This window comes from Pristis pectinata, chromosome 16, assembly GCF_009764475.1.
Source record: "Pristis pectinata isolate sPriPec2 chromosome 16, sPriPec2.1.pri, whole genome shotgun sequence".
NCBI classification, from domain to species: Eukaryota; Metazoa; Chordata; class Chondrichthyes; order Rhinopristiformes; family Pristidae; genus Pristis; species Pristis pectinata.
Window position 1 is genome coordinate 25402980 of NC_067420.1, and position 24879 is coordinate 25427858.

General features: G+C 40.0%; 1 protein-coding gene across 1 annotated transcript in view; it reads right to left on the reverse strand.

The window, feature by feature from the left end:
• The window catches only part of LOC127578804 (sodium/potassium-transporting ATPase subunit beta-1-interacting protein 3-like), a 132812-nt gene that overhangs the window by 84572 nt on the left and 23361 nt on the right, over nucleotides 1–24879 (reverse strand). Inside the window, exon 2 of the mRNA XM_052031270.1 lies at nucleotides 4324–4461. Coding sequence (XP_051887230.1) covers nucleotides 4324–4461 — 138 coding nt within the window. The remainder of the gene's footprint in view (nucleotides 1–4323; nucleotides 4462–24879) is intronic.

Genomic DNA, 24879 nt, shown 5'->3' on the forward strand with positions numbered 1-24879 from the left:
TCTCAGAAGAGAGTTGCCAATGAAGAGAACCAGAGACAATCGTGTTCCAGACCTCTGGTTTAGTCACCAATAATCAGTCATCCCAGTTCAGTGTTTACTGATGTTTGGGAAACAGCAGCATATTGTTCTGAAGGAAATGCCAATATCCACCAGTTTTCTCCCCCTGTTGTGAAGGAGTCGACTCCTGCTATGCTGGAATACATTAATGCCACTTAGCTCTCTCAGGGTATCCATGATTAGGAAGCCTGGTCAGCAAATGTCAGGCGGTTACTCTTAATATCCATGGAAGTCATCTCAACTGATGCTACCTCACCCTACAATATGGTTCCAGCAAAGGTCATTGTAAAAGTATTTAGGAACAGAAGTGGATGCCCCCTGTCACGTGTATCACTTCAGAAGTATTTCATTGCCTCTTCCAATTGTTTTCTTCACTGTTCCAGAGTAAAGTTCCAAGCAAATCACAAGTAGACATAAATTCCAGTCTCCTGACTTTATGAAATTCAAAAAGCTTGCTACCCCTAAGCTTCAAACAAACAATTACAATTTTCTTATCTGTCTTTGAGACCCCTTATTAATAAAGCTTCTTTGCTGCACTATGCTACCACGAAGAAAATGGTACAAAGCCCAACTCACAAGTTAGGCTGTACAGGGAGAACCCAGCAATTCTACTTGGTTAGAATAAATTTCCAGAAGAACTTCCCCTCCTCGGGGAACAACATCATAAGACAAAAATAGATGGGTGGAAAGTGAACTCAACAATTAATTCCGCTGGAAGAGTATGACATTTGATCTTCCACAATTTCCTATGTGCTCCCAGTGGATGAAGGATTGTTCTCGGTATGTGCATTCGTCATCACATCAGACTCTAGGATCTCTGGGAATTCCACTTTAATTTTATGGACAAACATTGGATGGTAGCTCATCAGGATTATTCATAGGATAAAAGAAATCGGTTAAAATATGTAAAAATGTAATCTAGCAGCATTATTTCCAAGAAATGAGATTAAGGAGCTTTCTTATTAATGTATTTAAAATCATGAAGAGAACAAACTGCACAGAGAGCAAATTTAGTTGAGCAACCCAGAACAGGGACACAGAACAGTATTTCACTCAGAATGAGGTTAATTTCTGGTCTGGAAGTTATAGGTTGTAAAAGTGGGAACAGATTTAGAAGCAGGAACGTTGCATACCTATTTGAAAAAGGGCAGATTGCACAGCAATGGTAAAGAACAGGGAATTGGGACTAATTGGAGAACTATTTCAAAAAAGCCTGCACAGGCACAACGGCCTCTTTGTGTGGTGTATTGTTCTATGATCCCATGATGTGATCCTATGGATGGAAAAGAGATTTTTCCAATTAAATGGTCAGAAAAGTGAGAAATGTAACAGCAGGTCCACTCAACAGGGATTCCTTTAGAACCCCTCTGTCACTTTATAAGCAAAGGCATTCAGCCTCCACTTACTCTTCATGCTACTGTAAAAAGGCCCAGAAAATACTCAGCTTAAACCCCTTAATGGCACAATCATTATTTTTGAAGTACTGTCAGATAGTCCACTGTGTGGGTGAAAGATTACAGGTAAAAGTAGCTATACCAAGATTAAGAGACAGACGATAATTCTCTCAACGCTTTAGTAACAATGCACAGTTAAATCCTGACTAGCACACCAACACCAATCAGTAGTCTTTATCTGTTCAGGATTGGCAGAGTCCTTTCGCAGGATTCAGGCCCTGTTGTCTTGCTTCTTTTGCAATAGAAAGTCTCCACTTTCCAGCTATTAATCTTGCTCTTCTGTTGCATTTAATTGTTTAAAAAAAAGTGGTTCATCTTTTTTCCCTCACTTATCTGCTGGTCACCCCTCTACTTAATGATAGGTAGAATGGGTCTGTGATGACCCATTTTACCTATCATTAATGGGGTGTTCAGTTGCTAAATTAGACTGTAAAGGGCGAAACAGGACAGGGGAAAATTGGTGACATAGGGGAGTGGAGGGTGGAGGAATGAAGAGTGTGAGGAGATAGTGGGTGGGAAGAGGGGAGGAGCACTGTGTTCATTCGTGAAACTTGGTAGCACAGTGTTTGTGTATAGGATGTGATGTGTTTGAAGAAGGAACAGAGTATTAAAGCAGTTTGAGCTGGAATCTAAGACGGTGTATTACCATCTAGGGGATTTTGTTGATTGGAAGCATTGCAAACAAAGGCTTTGAGACCTAATTAGGGAGAGAAGGCAGGAGAACTTGATCAGACATGGATAAAGAAGATAACGTAATTATTCTGGAAAACTGAGTGTGTAATCATGGGGTTTTAGAATAAATGAAAATTCATGCAGTCTCAGTTGAGGTCTGGGACTGACTGCAGGAAGATGTAATAATGTAAGGAGTCATGTTTTAGGGACATGGGGAGAATGATTCTTTGATCCTTGAAAAAAAATAGTATCCACAAGACTGGAAATGGTGTCCTAAACACTGGGAAGGCGATGCTTCAATCTGGGATTGCACAAGCAGTGTCAAAAGTGGTAGTAGTCAGGCTAGGTAGTACAGGTCTGAAATAACAAGAAGGAAGAATCTGAGTGTGAGAATGCCAGAAGCAGAGCCCTTGACATTGCAGCACTTGGAGTGTCATTTTGGGATCTGACTAATGAGAGAAGGAGAGTCACAAAAGTGCTGGTCTCAGGGACTCGAAACACTGTGAGATCAGTAGGTTTGGGGAATCTTACAAAAAAAGCTACAGTCTGGGAATGTTATTGTGTGACTTTGTTGTTATCTCGCAGTTTTCTCCTATGTATTCACAGGATGGTGGAGACACTGACAAAGCAAGCAATATTACTGACCCCAGTGTCCTAGTTTGAAATAGTTGAGTGCTTTGCTGTGTAATTTCAGAGGATGGTTAAGAGTCAACAGCCTAGAAATTGATTTACTACCTTTTATTTGCCTTCAACTGCATTGTAGGTCATCCTAATGCTGTCTATGGAAACCCATAAGGACAGATCTTCTATAGCAAGGCTCACAGAATAGTATTATTGGGTTTCTCTGTGTTGCTCTAAGCTGTACCAGTTTCAGTTCAGTGTGTCACTTTCTGCTCTATCGATCAATTCCAAATCCTGAGAGTTGCTGGCACTTAACCTTTCAAGTGCTATCTCAGCAGCCAGCTCTTAAAGGAACATACCACAATACATACAACTCTCTTCAGTGCAGGGTAGTGTTGATGTTTAATGTATGGATGCTGCAGTGATGGGGGTGGTGAAAGAGTCCCCAAAGTAGACAGAGGAACACAGTCAAAGGCTGATGAAGAGCAATACCCAAAGGAGGCATGTTCACTTTGCAAGAGGGCCACTAAAATCCCCAGCGCTATTGACAGACAGGTCTTTGTATGGATACGAGTGCAGTCTTTTGAGATCCTGCACTTTAACGAATCCTGCAAAGCAAAAATTCCCCATGCATCATCTGCTCTGCTCATTCATATGAGTTTAACAAGGGTGATCTCCCTGATGCAGCAACGAGCAGCAAATTACAAGATGTGGTAGAGATCACCAGTTGCAATCTGTAAAGAGGTCAAGGCTAGGAAGCAGAGAATGATTATGACTCTGATCTCCACAGGCAAAGCACTCAAGGCACGTGTGTGAAGCTTGGTTTGAGGTCACAGATCTCAGCGAGGACAAAAATACAGTTTGAGTGTTGCCCCTTTAAATTGCAGTTTAAGAGAAGACTGGTTTAGTCACGTCTGGTTGCTCTTTGAGTGAATAAGAACTGTCACTTTTCAGGGTTGAATATCACACTGGAGAAGAATTCTGCATTGTACTATTGTTGATATCATTTGGGGATGTTTTTCATTGCAGGAAAAGTGCAGGGGAAACAAAACTCCCACCAGAAAAATCAAGAGTCAAATTTTCCACTGGTTGCAAAGTCAGTCAGAATATGTGCAATGCTCCAAGTTAAACCACTTTTCAATTGCACACTACCAACTGTTTGAAGTAGTGAAAATTTGAAGGCAAGACGGTTATAGAGGGAATGGGAGCACAAAAGAATAGAAATTTGCTTACTGAGATTACACATCAGGCATGTCAATGAACACGACACAGAATTTTCAACTATTAAAAAAGTTAGAAAATCATGTGATGTGCAAATCTAAATTTTCAGTGCTTATTTATGGGGTTCAAATATTGAAAGAGATTCCTCTGCAGAATCCAGTCAATAAGAAATAATTTAAAATACTAAAGAACATCATATCTTGATCAAGCATGTTATTAGTCATTATGAAATGGTTTCTTACATGGCAATGGCTGGTTAGAGTTAACATGATGGGTAAATTGTAAAGTTCTTACTTACCACCACAATGTACCGAGGTCTGTATTGAATTGTACCAAAAAGGCCAAGTATAACAACAATGATGTGCAAGAAATTTGCAAGGATGGGAGCCCATTGATATCCCAGGAAATCAAAGATCTGTCTCTCCAAAGCAGCAAGCTTGAAAGGAAAAGAAAAAGAACAGCAAGGTTAAACCATCATCAATTATTCCAAACAGAAAGAAAAGAACAAACTCGCTTTCATAGTATCCTTAATTAAAGCTCTCAAAAGGTTTTGCAATAATGCTTTACATATAACTAATTCTTTTGAAACGCTATGACCATTATCACAGACCGTAGTGCTGAGAGACAATTTTGGTTGCATTCTGGAGCTGAATTCTGGATAAGAATAATCTGGTTTTATACCGCTTTGTATCTGGGGGGAAGACCAAAGTTTTACACACTCTTACATCCATTTGGTACAAATCATGTGCAACATTTGTTCTACATTAAACAATCCCAGTGATGTACTATAACTATTTTGTCACACTAATATGGAAAATGCTAAAATTTGTTTTATTTGAACCGTGCTTATAATACAAAATGTAGTGTTTCCATTTTCAGAAGGCAAAACAAGTTAATGTCCTCTGCAGACAATGACACAAGATTATCCATCCAACATTCCCAACACCCTTACAAAGGAATATAGTAATGCAGGCAAGGCATCTCTCCTAAGAGATTAGACTCACTTGTTCACATTTTTCTGCATAAATACATGTTGCACACATTAGATAGCACTAACAATCATTTCAGGGTCCACTCGCAACCATTCAGGAAATTGGCCTGGGGGCAATTCATGTTAGTGCCTCTAGATGTTCACCCTATGTCAGAGACACATCTAATGAGGTCATCCTGTGTGCAGCAGTCATTTCCATAGTTACTGACAGAAACTGGTTGTTAAAGATGCCACCTACCACCTGTACTTTTATATACAGCAAAACCAAGTGCAAAGCCCAAGCAAGTCATACAGTCATACAGCATGGAAACAGGCCCTTCGGCACACCTCGTCCATACCGACCGAGATGCTCATTTACGCAAATCCTATTTCCTTGCATTAGCCCATGAGTCAATGAAAGGAACCCCACTGTTCCATCGATGTATTGTTTTCTGTATCCCAGTCTGTTTTTATAGTTTAGTATATGTTTGATGTTACATTGTTGTGTTTCCTGTTACTTAATTCATGCCTTCCTCTAGTATTCACCACAGAGATTTTTGCTAGCATGATGAACCCATGCCTCACTGTAGCCTCGGGCCACTCCTGGCACAGGAATGAGATCAGTGGACATGAATGGGGATGGGGGAGTGGAGGAGGTGAAAGAGTGCTGGGTAGATGCACTGAGGACATGTGCCTCCCCCTTCCCCCCTTTTCTACAGCCACTTCATGGCTGCCATGGAAAGAATACCTTTAAAGATCTTTGGCCTCCCATTGTTCCCAGTGACATACTCACTACCATCACTGCAGGGAGCCGCTGCTGAAATGGTGCAGGTAAGTTCAACCACGTGGATCAGGATAAAAACTATCCTCAGTTATTTTAAAACCAGGCTTTTCTTCTATTTCCTGATATTTTGTTCCAGTGACCAAAGTAGGAAATAGCTTTTCTTGCAAGTGAAGAGGTGAACCCCAACTTCTAGGTGCTCTTGTTGAGAGGAGTCACCTAGACAGTCATCGAGATTTCAAGAGGGCACAGCCCACACTTTATTTGCCATGTGGTCTGTTTACACTGGAATTTCCAATAGGTATGCATTCTCAGTAACAAGGTCTCACCTAATGAGCACAGAATAGGGAGTTAGCCATTTTCTATTCTCTCAGATTTTCTTGCTCTGAAAACAACTCCATCAGCATCCCTACTGTGCATATAGTTCATTTGAATGTCCAAAAATGTGCTTACTTAAACAGTAGGAGAATGTCTGTGCCTGATACTTAGTTCAAAGTAGAGCATTAGGCACAGCGAGAGTCTAAATTTCCAACCCAAGTCTCCACATGTGCCTAAACACTTGAGTGCTTAGAGAATGTTTGTTAATAACGATTTCCTTTTGCTTCCAATCAGTTTTAACAGTTGGGCACTATATTAAACTAGCACTAATGCAATATATCACTTAAATACTTTTATAGCATATCTATAGCAACATACAAAACTTATCGTGCTTACTGATGCATTGGGTTTCACTTGGTAGTTTAGCATCTTACAATCACATGCAATGTACCATATGAAATATTTGTACAGTCCAATATTTACAACCATGTCACTATGCCACAATATTGACGAGTGAGTAAATGTTCATACCTAGGTAACCCACTGTGGGCTTGCAGCTGCTGATGTTGGTAAATATGACCAGAGAGCTTCTGGTGAACTCAGGAAATTAGAACTAGCTCAGTCAAGTCAAAGAGTAATCATTAACAGTGAGTAAGACACAACATGACACAAATGACATGACTAAATTGACATTAAAACAACAAACAAAGCATTATCACATTGGTAATACTACTGGGAATAACTTCTAGGGATAGAATGATTTATCTAGTTAAAACTGCTATGGTATTTTTAAGCAACTGTGAGAAGTAAAATGTCAGAGGCATTTTTGCCATGTTACAATTTTCAATAATAACCACACAATGATGTACCAAGGACACTGAACAAAATCACAAGGAATGTTCTGCTGACATACCTTAACAATAGCTGCTATATCTGCTCATCATTCTCTCATGCTTCTAGTTATTTACTTGCCTGCAGCCACTGTTAGTCACTATTGGGCAACTCCTGGAGCAATGGCAAAGGTGGTGCTGGCAAATTTTTCAAATTTGGCTTCTTTTCTAAAAGAAAACAATAGCTCCATAATCGGCCAATGGATAAGGATACAAAGCACCTGCAGCAGATTTACCCCAGGGGCACACTGCTGGCCATACAGAAATTTGGATGTTAGAAGTTTTCACAGAATTACAGATTTAAGAAAAAAGTTAACATGGTGAGTTTCAGTACTGTTCATTGAAGCAGTCAGGTGAACTCACTACAAATGATTTTCTGAAAAATATCCAATAATTTAATACAAAGACAACCCTTAATGAAGATAATGGATGCAAAATTCAGTTGAGGGTTCATTTGATACCATTTTTGCAGTGATGCTGAGCTATTTATTTTAGAAGGGATAATATTCATCTAGAATAACAAGTAGGAATGCTTTTGGAAGGAAGTGAGTCCCAGTCAATGTGGGCTGGAAACCCATAAATAGAATGTCGGGTCCCATTTGAGTTTTATTCCCCATTTCCTGACCAGGAGTCACTCAGATTGAGAAGGAGGTACCTATGAAGAAGGGCCACATCTAGGAAGAAGAAAAAAGATGGAGGGAATGTTTGTGAGGGGCAAGAGACATCAAGCTGGAAGTTGGTGACATGCTGAGTCAGGGAGAGAAGACTGAGAGATGGGGATGGGACCATTGTGGGTCAGGGGAATTCCTGGTTACACAAGGTTATGGGTTGGTGAACACTATAGGTTGGGAGGGATCGCAACTGTGCAGCGATTACAAACGTTAGAAGTATATTGGCCTTTATTGCAAGAGGATTTAAGTACAAGAGTAATGGCATCCTACTGCAATTATGCAGGCCCTGGAGAGCCCACAACTGGAATATTACATAAAGATCTGTTCTCCCCATGTATGAAAATATATGCTCAGAATACAGGAGGTGTAGCAAAGCTTCACCAAACCAATTCTCAGAAGTGGGTGGGAGCTGTTTGAGGTGGGAGGGGGATTTTCTTATGAAGAGAGATTAAGCAGACTGTGCCTATTCACTAGAGTTTAGAAGAATGATCTCATTAAAATGTGTAAAATTCTTACAGAAGTTAGCAGGCTAGATAGGGGATTGTTGGTTCTCCTGGCTGGTGTACTCAGTACCAGAAGAAAGTCTCAAGATAGGGGATCAACCACTCAGGACTGAAAAAAATTCATCTCATCTCCTTCAGAGGGTAGGGAATGGCTGGAATTCTCTACCCAAAGGGTTGTGGAGGCTCAGTCCCAGTATATCCAACACAGAGATCAATAGATTTTTGAATATTGAGAGAATGAAAGGATATGGGGTTAGTACAAGAAAGGTGACACTGAGGTCAAAGATTAGCCATGACCTTACCAAATGGCAGAGTAGGCACAAGAGTTATGTTCTTACCTTTTCAGGGATCCATCACAGGGGTGGCCCTGATTCAGGAACAAACACATCAGAAGGTGGTCATGCCTTGTGGTGGAGTGGGGCAAATCGGGGGAGGGCTGATTGACAGGCAGGGGAGAGGCACGGCATGTGATTCAAGACGTTGCAATAACAAATCCAATCTTGAAAGGAGAGAACCAGGGAGAAACCTAAATCACCAATATCTCTGCAACTCCCCATCCCCAAATCACTGCCCTTGGTCATTGCATCCAAATGGCTACCAAAACCAGATGCAGAATCCCATAACCATAGTTAAATAACTGACTAATCTCAAGGGAGCAAGTTAGGTGCCCAACTCTCCCAAATGATCTCACTAAAGTATCAGGTGTCTGATTTTGAAATGTTAAAATGAGCATCCCTGTTTCTCCACAGCCCCACCCTTCTCCTGCACATCACAAGGGGTTAACATTCTACAGAAGAATTTCAATCATGTCAGTTCATGGTGTTTGTTTCCCCCACAAAAGAGGAAAAAATGTAATCAATCCTAGTCGCATACAAATTCTCAATGAGTTCAGACCATATCTTGTGCTTTAGTTCAAGCATTAAAATAATGCAGAGAGGAACATGATACAACCTAACAAGGCTTTTGTATTTCTGCGTTACTGATCGTTAACGTACATTGTTTATACTAAAGAAATGAAGGGACGCTTTGTAAAACCCTTCCCCTCTGCAGACTACAGGAAACATCTGGGAAATTTAGTCAAGTAGATAAAATTTCATATTATGAAATATATTCATTGGGTTATAGAGGAAGATCAATGAATCTGAATTTTCTTGCTTAATCCTTCTGAAGTAACATCAGCAAAGGAACGACAAAGGTTCTGTTCATGCAGAGTTCACTAACAAGTTGAAACTATCAATTTGATCACAGGTCCATAATCAGTTCCTTAGTCAGTTTTCATAATCAGTTTTAAGCCAACATCCACACCAATGTGATTGCAAACAAGCAGACCCATGAAAAGTGTGTGTATTCCTTCAGAGGTGATGGCACTTCTTTGATTAAAGTGCTACAGCAATTTGTCATTCTGAAGAAATTGTGGGCTAATAGTGATGGCTAAAATGATGGGTGACATGCCTTTTCTGACCTTTGCACACTTAGCAACTAAAAGAACTTGCCCCAGTTTGACTACTTACTTATCCCAAGGTGAAACTGGGGAGATTAATGGGGTGAGAAGGACTTCTGCTAAACACCTGCCTCTAAAATTGACCTCAATAATTTCCTTGCATTGGCCCATCCAGCGCATGTAAAGGACAGCAAGACTGAGCAGACTGGTCTGATGTCGTGTTTCCCCTCAGTCATCACCTCAACTCCACCTCCTGGAAAGAAGGCCTGCATCAAACAGCCACTTTGTCAGCAGGAGTTAGATAGTGGGTAAGTTAAAGCGTTCCTGAATGTTTAATTTGCATTAGTCTGCTGTGGTTTCCTGCACCTCCCATAACTATTATTTGAAGCAGAGGCTTTGGTTTTGCTAATTACCCCATTTTTAAACTACTGAACCACCCTCTCAGCAGCTGCAGCAGGTATTGCACAAAATATTCCCCTCACTAAGTGACCAACTCCCAAACGAAGGTTCAGAAAGTGCTAGGAGTTGATGGAAAACCAAATTGATCCTCAACCAGGGAAAAAAAATCAACAAGCTCACAGTGGATGACCAGCTTGGCAGCCAGAGGTTCTGGCCCTCCCACCTCACCTCTGGGGTGTACAAGATGAAATCCTTAACCAGCAAATTAATTTAACCTTTTTTACATTATGATGTTCTATACAAGCTAAACGCATTCTAGTCATAAAACAATACCAGTCTGTCATTTAATGGCAAGACATTTACAAATTCCAAATCTAAACTACTTGTACAATTTTACACTTCAAATACATATGGTCACCAAAAAACTTTGTGTCTTTGTATGAGCCACTTAATCCTGTCTTAATTCGCATTATAATTATAGCTCTCTCCGCTCCTGGCACAATATGACCATGTAAAGTAGGAACATTTATTCTGTTCTGATTTGCTAGTGAGAAGCACAAATGCACAATGGAGTGTATTCACCACCAGAGAACAAAAACGACATGAGTGAGAGTCAGGAATGGATTATTAAATGCAAAGGTTATGACAGGACTAAGAGCTTTCAGTGTTTAGTGCTTAATCCTGCATGCATTTAATATAGCAAATAAAAAGTTTAGAATTAATTCCAGAACAAAAAAATAGGTCACCTCAAATGTGTACGTTAAAGTATGAAAATCCAGTGAGAGGAAGAGTTGCCACTGAGCAGGTAATTCAGTCCTGTGCCATAAACTTTATGGGTGCTGCACAATACAATTTCATCAATTCTACCAGTTTCCTTAAATCTCCACCATACCTCAGACAAACCATTGTATAGGTCACCTGGACATATGCAGTGCCATCCAAAACATGCCATGTAAACCCAGATACTACTACTACAATTTTCATGCATTCATGGTTCACTGATGGCACGAGTCACAAATACAGAAACAGTCCTCACAACACAAGTGAGGCCTGCTTTATTATAATCTAAAGAGGGTTCAAGTATCTGTTCTTCCTTGAGGATCTCCAACTTCTCCTGACTTTTTCACACCCCACCCACACAGCCCAAGCAGATCTGCAGGTTACAATCAGTTAGGGAAATGGGCCAAGGAGTGGCAAATGGATTTCAATACAGATAAGTGTGAGGTGACGCATTTTGGAAAGCCAGATCAGCGTAGGACTTATACTATGAATGGTAGGGCACTAGGGAGTGTAATGAAACAGAGGGACTTAGGAATACAAGTGCACAGTTTGCTGAAAGCGGCATCACAGGTAGACAGGGTGGTGAGAGAAAGCATTTAGCATGCTGGCCTTCATCGGTCAAGGCACTGAGTATATGAGTTGGGACATTAAGATAAGACTTTATTAGTCACGTGTACATCGAAACAGTGAAATGCATCTTTTGCACAGAGTGTCCTGGGAGCAGCCTGCAGGTGTCGCCACACTACCGGTGCCAACATAGCATGCCCACAACTTCTTAACCCATACGTCTTTGGAATGTGGGGGGAAACTGGAGCACCCAGAAAAAACTCACACAGACGTGGGAAGAACATACAAACTCCTTACAGACAGCGACGGGAATTGAACCCGGGTTGCTGGCGTTGTAATAACGATACACTAACCACTACACTACAAGTTGTTGGCAAGGCCACACTTGGAGTACTGTGTACAGTTTTGGTCACCCTGTTATATGAAAGACATGGTTAAACTGGAAGGGAGCAGAAAAGATTTACAAGAACATCGCCAGGACAAGACGGCCTGAGTTACAGGGAGAGGTTGGCTAAGTTAGGTCTTTATTCCTTGGAACTCAGGAGAATGAGGGACGACCTTATAGAAGTGTTTAAAATTATGAGAGGCATAGATAAGGTGGATGGTAACAGTCTTTTCCCCAGGGTAGGGGAGTCCAAAACTAGGGGGCATAGGTTTATGGTGAGAGGGGAAAGATTTAAAAGGGACCCAAGGGGCAACATTTTCACACAGAGGGTGGTGAGTACATGGAATGAGCTGCCAGAGGAAGTAGTTGAGACAGGTACAATAGTATCATTTAAGGGGCACTTGCATAGGTACATGCAGGGGCTGGGCTTAGAGGGATATGGGCTGAATGCAGGAAATTGGGACTAGCTGGGTGGGCACTGTGGTCATCATGGACTTGTTGGGCCGAAGGGCCTGAATCTGTGCTGTATTGCTCTATGATTCTACCTCTGCTGGATTTACCTCATCCATCTTGAAATAGTAACAAACCAACAGCAATACCAGAGATGGGAAAACAAATGATGCAAGAGTCACAAGCTTGTCCTGGTCTATGCAAACAGACTGGTAAGTATGTAACATCTTTATAATTGAACAATTGAATGGATGTAATTAATTTAATGACTAGTGTGAGTGCTTCCAGAACCCTAAAATATAAGCTGATACATCAGAAAAAATGAGGAAGACAACAAAATTGGACGATCCTTGAGCCTGGAAGAGGTCTGAAGATCCAAAATGATTCCAGAGAGTCTTCTATCAAGATGATTATTTACTTGGCATTGTTCAAGATGTGGTCTCCTATATATTAGAGAAACCAAATTCAAGTTGGGCAACTAACTTTGAAGAATTTCTCCATTCAGTGACCCTGAGCTTCCAATCGCCTGTCAATTTTATTCTCCATTCAACTCCCACTCTGACCTCTGTCTTTGGCCTCCTACCATGTTCCAACAATGTCCAACGTGACCTTAAGGAACAGCACCTCATCTTCCATCTGCGTTGGTTACAGTGCTCAGAATTCAATATTGAATTCAACAATATCAGGAAACCACCTCTTTTTGTTCAAGTATTTCAATTTCAACTTGTTCCTGCATTTCTTTTTGCTTCTGTCTCAAACAGAAGACTCAGGAAACCCTTTGGATCTTCAAACCTCTCCCAATCTGGAGGATGATCCAGCTTTGTTGGTTCCCTGTAACAGACATTCCCTTTGTTCTCTTCACCCCTTCCCCTTTCTGCAGTCTAAAACGTGCTTGTTTTCTCACTTCTCCACTTCTGATAAAGGGCTTTTGACCTGAAACCTTGCCTCTGTTTCTCTCACACTAATGCGGCCTGACCTGCTGACAGCTTCTGGCATTTTCTGCTTAGGTTTTAAATTTCTACATCTGCAGCTTTTTGCTCTAAAGGAGAAGCAGTTGGCCACATAGGACTAAAAAGGGAAGAAATTTCCTTTGCAGGAGGTTGTCTCTCTCTGGAATTCTCCACCTCAGATGACTCTGGATGCTCAATTATTGAGTATATTCAAGGCTGAGACTGAAGATCTGCTGATAAAATGATCAGTATCCAGGGCACAAGATCAGTCATGATCTTATTGAACATTGGAGCACATTACGGCTGTTTCTATTTCTTTTGTTCTTATTAAAAGAACTGCAGTGGTGTACACTTAAAGATCTCCTGTGATTCAATAAGAAATTTTGGTATTCTCCCAAGTTTTGGAGAGAGCATCCATTAGTCTAGCTTATATGGACATAAAATGAAGAATAGATCATGTATCTCTTGTAGTCTGTTCTGTCCTTCACCAAGATCATGGCTGATCCACAAATTAAATACACATGTCCGCCTTTTCCCCATATTTTGTTATCTTTGGTTTATAAAAAAATGTATCAATCTCAGATCTAAAATTAGCAATTAACCTATCAACTAATATTTGCAGAGTTCCAAACCTCTACAGGTGTTTCCTAATTTCACTCTTGAACAACCTGGTTTTATGTTTTAGAGCAGGTCCCCTCTGCCTAGACTTCTTGAAGTTTTGGACTCTATAGTCTTTTGCAGCAGTGTAACCTCATTGCAGTGTTTGCCAAGAAGAGTGACTAGCATGAACAATTTGAACTTGCATAAGACAAAACTCTCAAAATCTGTTACTTTCCCTCTATTGGGGCATTTTTCAGTTCAGTATTGGCCTTAGTCATGTATCTAATTTGCAGTATGGGTCAATGCATTTGTGTTGGAAATCGCTCTGTAACATGCAGCTCCACATATTTCTTCAAGCACCCAATGTCAAACAGAACATGTCTTTCATCAGCCAACAGCCCAGGCCAAAGACATCAAAATCAACAAGTACATGCTTCATTTTCACCAGAAAATTTCAAAACCAAGCAGTCATCAAATCCTTCCCAAGATCAGAGTTAGTTGCACTTTTTGGCAAATTTTAAGATGTGCCCAAATTCTTGCTCTTTCATTTGCTGAATGAATAGCTGTAGCTTTGCCTGAAATTTCATCAAATAATATGCCAAGTCACAAATTTCAATCCCTTAAGTTTCACATTCAGTTCATTCAGATGACCTTTGACATTGAGGAAGAAGAAACTGTACTTTGAAGTTTTGTTTTCAATTTGTAAGAAAATGTTTAAGTTCTTCTTTCGTGTTCACATAGCATCTGACCAATTGGAGTAAGATTATTTCCTTTTCTGACATTCGGCCTGATTTAGCCAATACATTTGCACTAATTCTGAAGGGGCATCAATCTCTTTCAGTAGCTTGGCAAACTGCCAACAATTTAACACACTGGATTCAATAAAATTGACTATGTTTAGAACAGTTCTCACTGCATCTTTCAATAAATCATCGACAGTAATATGACGGCATAGGCTCTTAGTGAATTCTACAGTGGAAGGAGGCCAGCAACAGCTGTGTGCATCCAATCTCACTCAGATACTTTTCCAACGGTACAATAAGGCTCTCATTCTGTGTCAGCCTGGTTTTGATGCAACCGAATGGTTCGCCAGAATCAGCCACATTGCTCTGCCTCTGGAGACGCATGAACTTGCAAGTTCAAGCAAGGTCAGTGGATTTCCTTCTCTGAAATGTCTTAGTGAATTAGCTGTCATTTAACGACAAGCTGATTATTTTCCTCAGTCATCATTACTACTACTAGTTATTTTTCCAATTTGATTATCTGAAGTCAAATTCTTGAATAGCCATGGTTTGACTTGAACTTTTCCAGATCATAACATGGACATTAGATTGTTGAGTCCACTACATAACTGCTAATGATACTGGACCCCAATCATCTGAATTATACAAGAATTCCTTATGGTATGTCAGTTGCTTCAGGAGTTATATTACCTGCAGTCTCTGTAAAGGTTATAGAATAATCTGCACTAGCTGCAACACATTAATTTAACCTTCAGTTCACTAAAGACGATCCTACAAGAGCAGTTTAATTGATTGTGGGAACTATCAAAATTCTGAACATATTGGTCATATGTTTTATTGTATTGCACATTACTGAATTTAAATTCTCAAGATGATCTTCTGGAGCTCTCATACTGCCGGCTATTTACCACTCAGGATGAAGGTGGTCCCTTTTTTTATTTTATGCTCTCAATTCAACAACTAGACTGAAACCACAAGCTGCATTTTGGCTCCCAGCCAGGAAAAATATGTTTACTGCCTGACAAGTGCCTTAAATCCTGCTTAGGAGAGAGCTCCATGCATGCATGAATGCACATGGGCAGAGGTCTCTCCCAAGTTATAAATCTGAAGAGGTGTAAAGAGAGAAAATTTAAATCTTTAACAAGAAGATAAAGGTTTGGTGGGCTTACAAAGTGAAGCAGTTTGGCAGAACATCAAAGCAAAGCAAAACAACTCTCAAGACTTTGGATAGCAGATTTCATGTCACACTGGATTTATAAACCAAATACTATCCGTGTGAAACTACCCCTGCAAGGAGCCTCAGGCTGGAGTCAGGTTAGGCTGCAGTTCTAAGTGTTTTCTGCAGATCCAGATATATTCTACAAGTTTGTAATAACTCTGGAACTTTAGCTGCACTGATACTAAAACAGCACCCCCAAGTTAAAGCACATCTACGAGTGTTAGTTGCTGGTTATAATAACATGAAAAGTAGTTGGATGTAGATGGTTGCTCCCAAACCATGAGAGATGCCCACCGTGAACTTATACCCTGTTGTTTAAATATACATTTTACCTTGACTTAATTTTCTATGGCGAAATGAACACGTTTGAAAAGACATGCTGCAACAGTGTTACCTTTGAGTATTCCAGGATATGACCTGAAGAATGGAACAGGTGTGCAAGGAATACATCTGCAATTCAGCCTGTCCGCTAATGTAACATGGAGCCAGGGAGTGGAACAATTGGGCCAAGTGAGAGCTGCAAATGAATACAAGACTGAGCAGAAGTATGGAAGGAATTTATTTGTTTTCCTTGGCTATGGAAACTGGGAATGTCAAAGTCAAAGACCCTAGGTGGCAGGGTACATTCCTAGGGAGAAGATCATATATGAAGTCAATCTTTTCACCAAGGCCAGGAGTGGAGGTATCCTTGCAACAGAAGTTGGGGCCAGGACAGAAGTGGACAGGGGCAGTAAATTTACTTAATTTTTGGTCTAATTACATGAAAATCTCCTGTCAAAGGTGTACTGTTTTCTGCTAAATTTACCTCATACAGATGTCAGTTGTTCATTTGTTATTCTGTCGCATTTTATTATAATTGCATGTTCTGATAATGATTTAATTTTAGCCCAGTCAGTTCTTTTGCTGTTCCACAGAGGGTGGTGAGAGAGAGTAAACAATAACAATATCCCATAACAGGCCAGTCCTGATGTCTTAAATTAAATGTGGGTGTTATGCAAATTCTTTCAAAACATTATTGGTGGTTTTTAGATATGAAAGAAGCCAAATTTAATGCATTTTAGGGTTTGCAGCATCCTACATCATTAAACCTTTTCTTCAAGGAAGCAACAGGAGCGCAAGGCCTACAACGTGCAGGATTCCATTTCAGCACCATAACTATAACATAATAAAGTGATATTATATGAAACCAATAATTATTAATAATAATAAAACATTTATTATTTCCTTTGGGAATACCAATGTAAAAACAACAAATTGAGCATCAGGCAGCAAAGTAGATTGTGAAGAGGCCATAAGGAAGCTACAAAGGGGTAATGGATGGGTTAAGTGAGTGGGGAAAAATCTAGCAAATTGTGTTAAAAATGTCCACTTTGGCAGGGATCCCATAAAATCAAAGAATCATAGAACATGGAAAAAGGCCCCTCAATTCACCAACTCTGTACCAATCATCAGGGCTGTTCCAGCACGATTTGCAAAAGGCTTGCATGCAGTTACAGTGAGTCATTAGGAAAGATAACAGAATATTGCTTTTTATGCCGGGGGACTGAAGACAACCAACATGAGGTTATGCTTCACTTATACAAGTCAATTTCTTATTTAAGAAAAACTATAAACGCAAAACATCAAAAAATCTGAAGGTGCTGGAAATCTAAAACAAAAACACTTAGCAGCTCTGTTTCTCCCTCCAAGGATGTAAATGCTTTGGAAGCAGTTCAGGGAAAATTTATGAGACAGATACCGAAATGGGCAGGTTGTGTTATAAGGAAAGGTGGGACAGGTTAGGCCTGTATCTGCTGAAGTTTAAAGGAGTGAGTGTGGACTTGTCTGAAACATACAAGATCCTGAAGGTCTTGAAAAGATCAATGTGGAGAAAAGGATTCCTCTGGTGGGAGAATCTCAAAGTAGGGATTCCTGTTTAAAAAAAAATCAGGGGTCACCCATTTAAGACAGATGTTTTCTCCCCCCTCAGAGGATTGTGAATCTTTGAAATTTTCTTCCTCAAAGGGCAAAAGAAGCAGAGTCTTTGAATATTTTTAGGAGAGATAAATAGATTGTTACTAAACAAGGAGTTGAAAGCTTACTGTGGGTAGGCGATTTGGTTACAATCAGATCAGCCTGGATCATATTGAAAGAAAGGGTAGGCTTGAGGGACCAAATCGCTTCATCTACTCCTAATTGGTAGGTTTGTATGTTTGTATTGTCTGGAATGCATTGAATTAGCTGAAGACTGGTTTCACTGCTGTGGAGCTTCTCAGAATAGAATCATTGACTTTTACAGGCCCTTCAGCCCAACTCATCAATACCAACCAAGTTGCCTCCCTGAGCTAGTCCCATTTGCCTGCACTTGGCCCATATCCCTTAAACCTTTCCTTTTCACATACCTATCCAAATGTCTTTTCAATGTTATAATTGTACCAGCCTCTACCACATCCTCTGGCAGCTCATTCCATATACCCACCACCCTCAGTGTGAAAAAGTTGCCCCTCAGGTCTCCTCTAAATCTTTCCCCTCTCACTTTAAATCTATACCCTTCCATACCCTCGGAAAAAGACTGTGACCATTCACCTTATCTCTGCCCCTCATGCTTTTATACACCTCTATAAGGTCACCCCTCAGTCTCCTACCCTCCAGAGAAAGAGGCTCCAGCCTATCCAGAAGGAAGATAAAATGAATTATCCACTTGGCACTCTGACTGAATATGAATGCCAATGCTCCCAGTCTGCATTTAACGCTCATAATGCAATATTCTTGAACCTCTTCCTCATATGAGCTGCTCAGTTTTCCACCACTGTTCATCACTAGATGTGGCAGGACTGCAAAACTGAAAAACTGAACACCACCATTCAATAAAGTTTGGACACTACCATTTAATTATTAAAGGTAATTTACTGAATCATCACATTTTGATGATATAACTATAGTTTTGTGAAAGAACATGCAATGTTTTATAATGAAAGTTCAAAACTTTTAATTCTTTTATACCCTACAATAGAGAATATTAATGTAACTATTTTATGCACACGTTTCTATGGATATTATTTCTGAGTTGTTGTCAATTGCCTCCAATGACTATTAACCTTTTAGGCAATAACCACCTCAGTATCTTAAGTTTCCAAGTACTAATATCTTAAACGTTCTGTAGTTCCCTTTACCAGCTGTAAAATGAAATTGTCATGGTTTGTAACCCCCACCCCAATAAAGTATAAACACCTTTTGTGGAAAAGTCTGTTTGTCTCCATGTTAGCCAAAACCCAAAATCCCCCAATGTATTCCCGAAGAAATGCTAAGAACTAAAATTCTTCGGAAGTGCCGGATACAAGGTTTCTCAGTCATGAATGGCCATGTCACCATTGACCTATGCAACGTCTGATGTTCCAAGGTGTTCCTATATCATGATCATATCTCTGATCGGTGCTTTCAATAAATCACCATGGTTCAGCCTGGTGATCTGCCTTTGCCAATGGTATGGTACGAGTACAGATTTATAAATTATAAGTACACTGAAGCGAACCAGGTCCTGTAATGATGGAAAATGACTAGAGTTAATAAGATTGCTGCTTGTTGCACATTTCATAATGACTCTGTTATACGTATTTTCAAACAGCAACTCTTTATCTTACAAGTCAAGAAGTAATGATTTCAACACCTCATCTGGTGTGGCATTTCCATGAAGTATCTAATGAGTGTTGAAAGTTTAATCTTTCAATTGAGCCATAATCAGGAGAATTAGAAGGTATCCTTCAACATTATTCAAAGAGTACTATCAGGGGTTTTGTGGAGTTTTGGACAACATTTGTTGCTCTATTAAACCTCCAAAAGCAAATTCACCGATCATTTGTCTAGTTACTGTCTGTAGGACTTGGGTGTGAGCAAACTGGCTTTCACATTTTCCTATAAAACTGTGCCTACAAGTAGCTTTGGGACTGCTTGAGCCTATGAAAGGTTGCATATTCATGAGTGTTCTTTATTCTTCATAGCAATAAAGCTTCAATCAATTGTATGAACTGTATTAATATATTATTCAAATCATATCAGATCTCACAGCCTAGTACAGGTCATCCCAGGTTAAGACAGTGTTCCATTCCTGTGAAATGTTTGTAACCCGAACAGTTCACAAATCGGAAATGCGGCCACAAACCAAATTCCCATGTGGTAGAAGATGCCTGCAGCCCCACAGCAGCCAGCAAAACCATGCCGTCAGTCTCCCAAACGCATGTTCTTATGTATGGGCTGAATGTAGGTTGGGTGTTCCTAACCTGGGGAGGACCAGTACTTAAGCAAGACTCTTTCAGGACAGATGATGAAATCAGGTACGTTGTTAACCAAAAAAACCTCAAATTTGCTTAAAATTGATGAGATATCATTTCATAAAAATAGGAAGGTAGAACTGTGTGCAACTTGTCTACAATCTTTGGCGATCTAGTTCTTGTCTTTATTGGAATTAATGAGAAGCAGCTTTATTAGTTCATGCCTTCTACCATTTTGTCTTGTTATTGATGTGGTTACACAAGCAATAACTCATAAGAAAGAAATTGTGAAGGTCATTGTTGGAACAGCTTACAAGTCTCTCATCATGAAGTTTAGTGCATACAAAATAACACATGAGCATTCAGCTGGAACTGGGTGAGCAGCTTTAAGTTCCTTGGCGTCGACATCTCAGAGGATCTATCCTGGGCCCAACACATTGATGCAATCACAAAGAAGGCACGACAGTGGCTCTACTTCATTATGAATTTGAGGAGATTTGGTATGTCACCAAGGACTCTTACAAATTTCTATAGATGTACAGTGGAGAGCATTCTGACTGGTTGCATCACAGCCTGGTATGGAGCCTCCGATGCACAGGATTGCAAGAGGCTGTAGAGGGTTATAGACTCAGTCAGCTCCATCACACACACAACCTTCCCGCTACCAAGGACATCTTCAAGAGGCGGTGCCTCAAGTAGGCAACATCTATCATTAAGGACCCTCACCATCCAGGACATGCCCTCTTCTTGTTACTACCATCAGGGAAGAGGTACAGGATCCTGAAGATCCAAACCCAATGATTCAGGAACAGCTTCTTCCCCTCCGCCATCAGATTGAACGATCCAGGAACACTACCTCATTATTCCTTTTTTTGGCACTATTTATTTACTTTGTGTAATTTATAGGTTTTTTATGTCTTTGCACTGTACTGCTGCTGCAAAACAAATTTCATGTCATGTGTCAGTGATAATAAATCTGATTTTCAATATCACTGTGTTTCGTGTTGCAACAAGAGAAAGAGAATCCAATGCCACAAAGTAGTGATTATTACACATTTCCACATACAACTAACCTTGAAACCTCTCAGTCATCGAGCATCAGTGGGGAATGGTGAGTGTGGTTGCATGAATATGTCAGTTGCATGAGACTAGCTCAAAATAAACATTACTGTACACCACACACTAGGATTTTCTACATTAAATAATTTGCCAAACTGTCATCTCCTTACCCTTTTAAATAATAATGTTTTACACTGTAATTTTATATGTAAGGCTAACCAGTATTCATGTAAAATAAAGCAAAACCGAATTCTTAGAAATTTTTGACAGTGGCATGAGAACTCCGTTTGCATAAATACTAAATAAATGAGACTTTACTGTAGTAAGGTTCCCCAAGCATCTGCTACAGATTAACTAGTTCATAAATCCGAATGCACCACCTGTTTAAGAGAAACACTTGCCTACACAATGATAGATTAAATGCTATTGCAGTGTACCATGCTCCAAAATATCTGAAGTAAAATACATGAAGTAGTTCTTTTAAGAATGGTTTATGTATTAATTCTGCTCCGTGGATGACTATTTTCAAAATGCTATTTTCTCCAGAAAGCAGAGCATTTTGATCAGTGCTGCTTAGAAATGTGAGACACCCAAGTAATATGGGCAAGGATGATAGAGGGATCATAAGTGATCATAGATCTTCGGGAAACAAAGAGGTGATGCCTGCAGAACTGCCATATATGGAGTACCACAGCAGTTCTGTACCACCTAATAATACCTTATCTAAAAATAGATGTGGGAGAAAAGGCATAAATGATATTTATATGGCATTTTTAACATACTGAAAACTTCATCACCTATAAACAGGAGTTTACTCCCACCTGGTGCATAAAATAGATGCTGTATATTGCACGTGCCCATTTCTATTTCCCCATAAGTATGCAAAAGTGTCCAAAGATGCAAGAATGGTTGCACTTTTGTGTTTAGCTCAAATTCAGGCTCCAAACTGGGACCTCAGCAAATCCAGTTAGAATAGCTATAAAGAGCACACAGCTGCCATGCCTTTATCTCGATAGTTGCTGGAAAGTGGGTCAGCCCTAAAAGAATTCACCCCATGGCAAGCAGTGTACAGAAGCAGAAAGGGCTGCCGAAGAGGTGAGGGAAAGCACAGGAGAGAAGAGATATGGTGCTCTCCACTGTGTTTAAACCTAGCAATGAACTAGCCTGATGGTCATCCTGCATCTTACAGTGGCTTAGGAGGCCAATGGGCCAGTGATCACTGCATGTGGGTCTCAAGTGACTGTAAGACAAAAGGCTGCAGTCAGTGAAAGAGAGTCATCGAATTATTTAACACCATGCTGATTTTGAAAAGTGAGGCTGGGAAATGTGCATAGGACACTCATGTGATACAGCAGAATCTTTCATTGATGTCTCATTCCCAAACTCTGCATGATATGTTCACAGCTTTCTTAAGAGTTAATAATGGTCTGGATTTACTACAAAATTGCCAATGCTGCCAATGGTGGAGGAAAATGTGTGCTGTATAACCTCTAACATCATTAGTTGCCCACCCATCAGCTGGACATGAGCAAATCACTCACAGAAGTGCCCAAGCCAATTTCCGGGACTGTTTGCCAGCAATGACTTAACATGCACAAAATGGTACAATATCAAAGTTCTAAAAGATCAGGAAGCATTAAGGAGGGGACAGGAAGAAAAACTGTAACCAGATGTGGTGTCACGACTGTGATGAGGTGCAGCAGGTGGGGGCATAGACAAGGTCAAGAACTATTGATTTATATGGGCTGGTTGGGAAGTGGTGATTGGACAAGGGTCTGACAATGAGGAGCTCCTGAGAGGCACCTGCTGCAAGAGGTAAGTATTTGACTCAAAGGTTAGTTAAATGCAGATGTTTTCAAGCGCTGAATGCCATGGCTTTGGACCAGCTCAGGCAGAACTCCCTCAAGCTGGCATTATTGTGAAAGTCAGCCTTCACATCAGTGGCCTGAGCCACCAACAGGCAATGCACATGTGATAGAACCTATGGCCATTAAATGCCATTGCCCCATTTCAGGTGCACAGTGCATTAGTATGCCATATGCACAAAAGATTCAGAAACAATTTTATAATTTTTATAAACAATGCAGTAAGTAGCTGATGGCTTTCAGTAATCAGTTTCCTACAAAATTCTATCATGTAATGGACAAAATGTTGAGCTATGTGATAGAGTTGCTAAGCCTTTGAAGTGCAAATGTTTCAGCACAGTTAAATTGAAAAGCCTCTAAAATGTAAAAATCCACTGAACACATCTTTCTCAATTTGACATTAAATTCACCAAAAGGGCATGGGTCTCATCAAAAGCATTCATGTGAAGTTTCAGTCACTGTTATGTCTGAAAGTAGAGCTGTAATGGGATTTTATTTATTGTTAAGTGTGTCACATTCTACCTGCCACAGATTCAGCCAGCCTTGTGCTGCATATTACAGCTGTGACTCTGCTCATAATTGTTTTACCTTCAATAGGAATTTGGCCCTTTTTACAGACATGGGCCTGCCTCCTGTATCACAGTTGCCCTTCCCCTAAACTTGCCTTATCCGAGTCCGGAAGGCTGACCTTGCTTATCCTGATAGTCTGAGTCAAGCGGCAAACCACTGATGCAGAAAGTCTGGAACAAGCCCATATACAAATCTCCTCTGGAAGCCTTTGATAGTCAACAAAGCCCAAATATTGGAAACATGAAAGCACCTTAAAAGTCAAATAAACATTTGACATTTATTTAAAATGTTATTAAAAGTAGATTTAGCTAAAAACACTTGAAACAATTTAAGTAATTAAAACATTAGACAAAACAGAAATAATTCAAAACCTAACTTACCTATTTCTCACCTACTTCCCCAGACCCAAACAATCTCCATTAGTGGCTTTGTGATCCTGTTCCAGGTCTAGCTTGGAGCTTGCTTTTGTTGCAAAGGTCCCACATCCAACTGGCTGATGGTTCCAATGGAGCAAAATCCAAGCTGTTATGATTATCTCTTTCTCTAATATCTTTACAGAAAAGTGATCACACCTCCTCTCAATTCAAATGTTTTTAACATCTTTTGAGAAAATGTTACATGGCACACACAGATATATACATATATTACACACACACAGTACATACATGCACACACACATAAATCTGGCTGCATACCCAGATATAAACAAATAAATGCTCTATCATCATTTTAATATCTAAATAAATGATGGATTTTTTAAATTAAATCATTTCATTTTAAAAGGCTTCAGACTGTTAAGTTCCCTTCCCATCTCCCTTCCTAGATTGCTGGCAAGTTCAAGTGGGTCCCAAAGGGAGGAGCAGTGGTCCAGGTGAAAGCAGTGGTTTCCAGCACCGAAGTGCTCTGTTTCCCACTTACATGCTCTTAATGTTATGCACCAGTACTGCAGATCTGATGGTGCATAATTAATGAAGTTGGTTACACATTCAGTAATAAACATAAACTTGGATTAACAAACAAAAATCTCACAAAATATTGCAATAATCAACAATCATGCTTTCCAGGTTCACCTCTAAAACCTTTTCTTCTCAAAATGAACAAGTTTTTTAAACTGAATATACAAACACAATAAAACGATTCAAGCAAATGAAAGAGGAATCTATCCTCAGCTAACTAAATCTTCCTCTCACAAGGAAGTAGGAATTAGATGCCACAGATGTTGCTGATCACTAGTGTTATATACCTCTACCGTTAATAACTGTCATCATTTGTCTTAAATATAACATTGAGAATGCAATCTCCTCTTTCGTTCCAGATCTTTTTGTGCAAAAAGTAATGCTCAGATGTGAGAGTAAACCTTTCATCTGTCAATTCACATTCACACTGAAGTATGCTCAGAAACTCTCCAAACTGAACAAGCTCAGAATATAGAGAATTGGTTGAAAA